At 34.9% G+C, this 6,377-nt stretch overlaps 1 protein-coding gene across 1 annotated transcript; it reads right to left on the bottom strand.

Annotated features, from left to right (window-relative positions):
• Positions 1-734: 734 nt before the first annotated feature.
• On the bottom strand, positions 735-6,073 carry LOC145767037 (atlastin-2-like). The gene has a single exon (XM_082578771.1). The coding sequence runs from the start codon at positions 6,013-6,015 to the stop codon at positions 4,390-4,392; it is 1,626 nt and encodes a 541-aa protein (XP_082434897.1). The 5' UTR covers positions 6,016-6,073; the 3' UTR covers positions 735-4,389.
• Between the last annotated feature and the right edge of the window lie 304 nt (positions 6,074-6,377).

Here is a 6,377-nt window from a genome sequence, read left to right as displayed (position 1 = left end):
AATACAATGTCGACAGTTTTTTCACAATTGATAACCTTTATACCATCGAAACTGGCAAATTCATGTTTAAACTAAAACATAATCAACTGCCTAAAAACTTTAACTCACTATTTCAACTTAATAGCAACTTGCATCACATATCAACTAGAAGTAGCAATCGATTTTTTCTCCCCTATTACTCGAAAAAGTTAACCCAACAATCCATCCAATTTAGTGGAGTTAAAGTCTGGAACGATCTCCCTAAACACATTACTGAAATCGAAACCTTTTCATTATTCAGCAGCAAGCTGAAAACCCATCTGCAAACAAAAACTCAAACCGATTAGCATACGTCCATTGTGTAACAGATACCACTTTTGTACATTTAATCTTTCAAGTACTACTGTTTGACACCTAGTATCTGAGCTTATTACAACTGTCAATGTCGTACATCCCGTAACATCTGCCATCACCACCTTAAACTGTTCAGTTTCAATAGGCTGCTATTAGATGCTAATATGTTACCAATGCAATACGCCTTTAATTAGCCAAACTACGTATAATATACTTGTTCACAGAACCTTATAACTCTCTGTTACTTTGTTGTGTAGATTTATTTGGCAAGAGTACTTCAACAATGAAGCTGTAGGCCTATCACTTTCCAGAAGTTTGGTTGGAAATTCATTTCAAGAAACTCCATCCCGCTCCGATACCGAAGTCACCCGCATGCCATCTAGACCATTTTCATAATTATCATCTTCACTACATTTTTCATCATTCATGATCATCAGTGTAATATCATGCTCAAATAATAAGTTAATTAATCTAAATTCCTGTACCCATCAGTTATCAATTCCTATTCAATATCACACCACTGTCGTTGCTGCGAACACTCCATTTTACTTAAAACGATGTACTGTACATAGTATTTTGTATATGTAATATGTTTAATATGTAAATAATATGTAATATGTTTAATATGTAATAATATGCCGTATGTTTATTGTTTATTCTTGAATGCTCGTGTTGTTGATTTTTCTTTTTTATATTGGTTGTAAGGTTCAGTCGTCCCCGCATGGTTTCACCAACTGGCACACCTCCAGTTGCTTTAGGTATGTGGAGCCAACTGGTTCTTCCAACTAATTCATCTACTTTAAACTGTTAGGTTTGGTGGCCGTGCTTAATTTACTTTCGTGTACGTAACCTTTAAATTTGCATCGCATGCACGTTTTAAACTTTTGTAGTTTTGCCACCTTTTCCTTTTGTTGGTTTTGTTCCCGTTCACTATTTGTAACTTTATCATTGCTGTTGTTTTCCGACAAAGAAAAATAAATTGAATTGAATTGAATTGAATTGATCACAAACAACTATGAGCCTAAGCACACGGTTGTCAGCACAAAAAAGTACATATTGACAGTTTAATTGTACAACACAAGTAAAGGTGGAAGAGAAAATGCATTAAGTACACGGCAAGTCACATCAGCCATAGAACACACAATGATCTGCAACATTCAAATATACCAATGGGAAACTGAGCACCGAGTAAGAAGTGGCAGTACAGTAATCGAAATACTAACCGCGCGGGCATATGCATTATGCAATGGCATATACACTGCACTTATTCAAGCCCGGCATACCACACAACGGGAATACACTACTCCGCAGCGCGTGACAAGGAATGGGTTATCGAAGCCTATCAATAAGTCAACAGAAAGATGTACATACAGTCTTATCCATGTAACATTTTTTTCAATTAAACAGTAGAATAGATGAAATTGGCTGCGCACACATTTTTCGTCAACTTCTCAATATGCTGTAATGACACTGATCACGAGCGACGAAGGTGAACGTGTCTTTAGCATGCAGCTATAGCATTAAAAGGATGAAATATTATTAATACACCGAAGGTAATACTTTACATTAATTTTTTAACCAATCCATTGCACCGGTTTACAATCCGCAATTTATTAAATACACTAATAAGAGTAGAAGAGCTATCACTTGATAACAAAACAGCAAATCTTTGGAAAATATACTGTTATTTGCATAAATGTTGAGTTTGACAACTACGTGTACGTTTTCCACCCGTATACATATTAAATTCATGAGCATATTATAAACTTGTTTAAACCTATGTGCAAATGACAAAACGATGCCCTTTTTAAAAAATCCAGTCCATTGTTTAAAGAACAGTATTGATTGAATTGCAACGAATGGGTCGGTGTTAGCAATTTTCCTCATGGCCGGTGATGGCCACGCTATAACCGGTTATGGCATGGCCATAACTACCGTGGCTAGATTGCATTTAACCCCAGCACCGATTTTGGAGTCAGTAATGTAACATCACACCATTCAAATTTCGAAAAAGCAAGCAGGAAAATAAACGGTCAGCAGTAATAAGTAATATTGTTCAGAGCACTGGTGTCCGAATTGCTAATTGCAAGCTTGGAAATGCAGTAAAAGGTAAATTAACAGTGGTAATATGTACATCTTGGCTTGCCATCATTATCTACCTTCAAATTCACAACGATACTAACAATGTATGCAAAATTATGCACTGTACCATATTGAAAAGAAAAGGTTATCCTCAATCCAAAAATCAAGTGAAAAGTCTGTACACATTGTTCGTTTAAAAAAAGAAAAACGCATGTGCAGCGAGATTAAACAACAATAAAACATAACTTATCCTCAGAATTTGACTCATAATAAAGCTTGTATTGAATCAATTAATAGCATAAGATCAAACAAGCAATTATACATTAGGATCATTAAGAGCCAAACAGGAAATGACTTACACATCATAAACGATATTGAGATATATTAAGCTGCACGCAGGTTGGTTTTAGCACAAGAATTTACATACGGTATGGTAGTGATAACCAAATTTAACATACGGTTCCACCTTTTTTTTATAAACACTTGGTCACAGCTTCTACAAAGTTTAACCTCATTTAAAAGATATACCAAAAAGCAGCATGGATCTAAAGTATGAAAATATTGTGCTTTTATATGGTACTGTAGCGGTGTAGCCTCCCCATCGTAGATCACTAAGTGTTGCTTTCAGAGATTTGACAAGCTGACAATGTCAGCGCAGCCGTGTATAACGGTGGTTCTCAAATCTCAACTGAAATTCAAAAATCATGTATAAAGTTTCAAAAGCCAATTGTTATAGTAAATACTTTATGTGTCTGGTGATATGCAATTAGCGTATCTCACGGAAATCATTGTTAGATCGGTTTAGTTTCCTTTTTATGTGTTCTCATAAAAATAGCAACAATATGTGAAATTATACGTTGTAGCCTACTGGTTTTCATATTAAGACTTTTGTAATATATACCTCTTAAAAAAAACGATATATTTTTTTCTGTCAGAGCATCTCCTGGTGAATAAAATTAACTCAACTAAGTCTTTGATACAATTATGTATAATTTACTTAGTAAAATTGTAAAGTAACTCAGTAAAATTGTAAAGTTGACTGGCAGGAAAATAATCATTACTACTGTTAAAACACCGCTTCACATTTACTGGCACAAAATACTTCACAACAGGTGACAAGTACAGTACTTTCATATTTTACCAGGCAGAAAAAAATTAAGAGGCAAGCAACTTTAGAACACTTGAATGCAAAAAACAGTGGTTCCAAACGGCGTGTTGAGATGCCATGCATATAGTTTTGATTTGCTGGATAGCCTGCCCTAACATCAAATTGGTATACACTACATTTCTTTTCATGTAAAATAGGCCAAAAATAATCCATCTATATTGTCAATGTGCATGTTTATGAATCTGTTACGCCTGTTCCACAGTCAGGTCAGGTAATTTTTGTTGATGTGTTGTAGTTAAGGTTTGAGAATCACTGCGCATATTAGATCTTAATTGCAATAAGAAAGTCACTCACGATCAACAAATCATACGAAACATATTTCACTACACATCAATGTTTTATTGAAAACAAGTAAATAACAGCACTATTTCAGCACCACTTGAATACCTACTAATACTATAGATCAGAAAAAAAGTCCATTTTTTCGAAATGATTCTTTAAACAAAATCATACATTTTTTCAATATTGTATTTGTTCCATTACAAAAAAAAATACCAATATCATTGTTGTGACTATTATACTAACCTATAGTGATATATTGATAATAATTTACAAATGCAAAACTACTTACAGTAGAACAACTTCAAAGGAATGGTTATATCACACCTTGGTGGAAAAACCAGAAGAAATTTTACTATATATAGTTATAACATGGATGTATTTTTTATGTAATTGCAATTGGTATGCATTCCGGCTTTTCAAAAACCAAAATAAACTTATGTTGGAATGATATATTTCAAATTTATTATGCAACCAAAACTCAGCAGAACAAAGACATGCTTTAAGGAATCACTACAGTATGTTGCTTATTCAGCTTTGTTTTTAGTTGCACCGGCATTGTCAGTTAAGTGCCTCATGGTTTGTTGTTGCAGTTGTTTTGTTCCTTGTGCAACTACTGACTGATAGATATTTTTCAAAAAGATTTCCCACAGAAAATCAGCACCTACGTCAAGAGATTGACTTATTTCTTGATGTTTCCCAGTATATTGAATATAACACCACACTGTGATGCAAGAAATTGAAAGAACAACACACATGTTGCACAAAGTGGAGAGAGAAGTAAGATAAATAAAACCAAATATGCCAGAAAGAAGGTAAAATACAGCACCAACAGATAAAAATACACCAGGTGTTCTCACACTTCTGAAAACATTTTTTGCAGAATTTGTTCGAACGTAATTTTCATGACTTTCTTTTATGTGTTCAAGTAACTTTTCACGATACTGCAAACTGAATTCTTGGCCACCCATTTTTCTTATGTTGTCAAAGGATTCCAAACACAGGTCTAAAAATTCAGCATGCTTGTCTTCAACAACAGATGGATTGACAAACGGACGTGCACTCCCACAAACTTGATCCATTTTTTCAGTATAGAGTTCCTGACATTTTGCAACAGCAGAAAGGTTGTTTGCTTCGGCAGTAGCTTGAAGCATTGTCTTAGGTTCTGGCAATGTCTCACCGTCATATATTTTCATATAAGCCCGGAAATACTCTACCAACTCAGAGCAACTAATAACACTTCCATTGATTTGTTTCAATTTAAGGTTCTCTGGGGAAAGAAGAAGTGGTCCAAATTGACTCATGTACTCTTTAAACTCAGGTGTGATGTCCTTTAAAGCTCCTTTAAAATGAGGATTGGTAGCAACTGCTAGCCCTGGATGTGGCATGAGAAAGCAAGACAAATCTGAGAAGCACGATCTAATGTGACTTCTCACACGCTGCAACTCGGAATGTTGTTTTTCAGATAACTCTAATCTTTTATCCAGGAGAACATTACCGCCTTTCAATCCATATGCATATTCATACGGATAACTCCAATCTCGTACTAAGAATTGGAGAGATTGAAAAGGTTTTACTGAAGATTCTTCCTCCATAGCTAACCTGCCATATTCTGTGAATAACTCAAGATGTTGAAAATCATCTTCTTGTATATTCTGTGACAGGTTATACACTTGGATGGAACTGGTCATAGTACTCAGTGCAAAGATGGTTGCGCAATCTTTAACAGTTGATGAGGAATCAAAAGCTCCTTGAGTATCCATTAAAACCACTGCTACTTTATCACCTGAAGGAATTGTGATTTGAAAGACCTCACTCCACATTAAAATGCCAGTGGTAACACGATCTGATCCACCTCTCCAGCAAAATCCAGAGAGTGAATCATCTTCTCCTCCAATCCATGGCTTGTTGTTGTAATTGTGCAAGTATCTCAACAAAAAGTTAAGTAAAAATGATTTACCTTTTCGAAACGCACCAGCAACAGATATAACAACTACAGGTAAGTCACTGACATCTTTTTGCACCAAAATAGATTTAATTGCATCTTCATCTAAACTAAATGTATGATCTTCATTGACCAGAACAACAGGAATTGGTCTGCCTCCTTTGTATGTGGCAGGTTTTTCTGTCAACACACTTTCTTCAGATGTCATTTTATACTCATGAAACACAATTCTTTTAAGTTAAATATGACTTGAAAAGGCAGCTTACTTGATTTCTAAAAAACATAAAGTTTTACATGAGTAGGTTTTACAAAATTAAGGAGTTCATCACATTTTTAATTTCTAGATATGGATGAAACCAGGTAGCCTAATCAGACTGGGGGCTGTTCAAATAACATCAATATGTATTTAGTACGAGTTGTTGACAGATGATTGACCTTGGTTTAATGTTTACAACAAGGCAAATTCAAACTATGGCTACACATTGGCTTGTGTAGGCTATACATATACAGCTTTCAGCATAGGCGTAGAGTTTTAGGAATTACCGGGGGTGCAGTTACCGTATTTTACGG

This window comes from Aplidium turbinatum, chromosome 3, assembly GCF_918807975.1.
Source record: "Aplidium turbinatum chromosome 3, kaAplTurb1.1, whole genome shotgun sequence".
Lineage (NCBI taxonomy): Eukaryota > Metazoa > Chordata > Ascidiacea > Aplousobranchia > Polyclinidae > Aplidium > Aplidium turbinatum.
The sequence above is the reverse complement of the archived record's forward strand: the minus strand, read 5'-3'. Positions and strand labels throughout refer to the sequence as shown.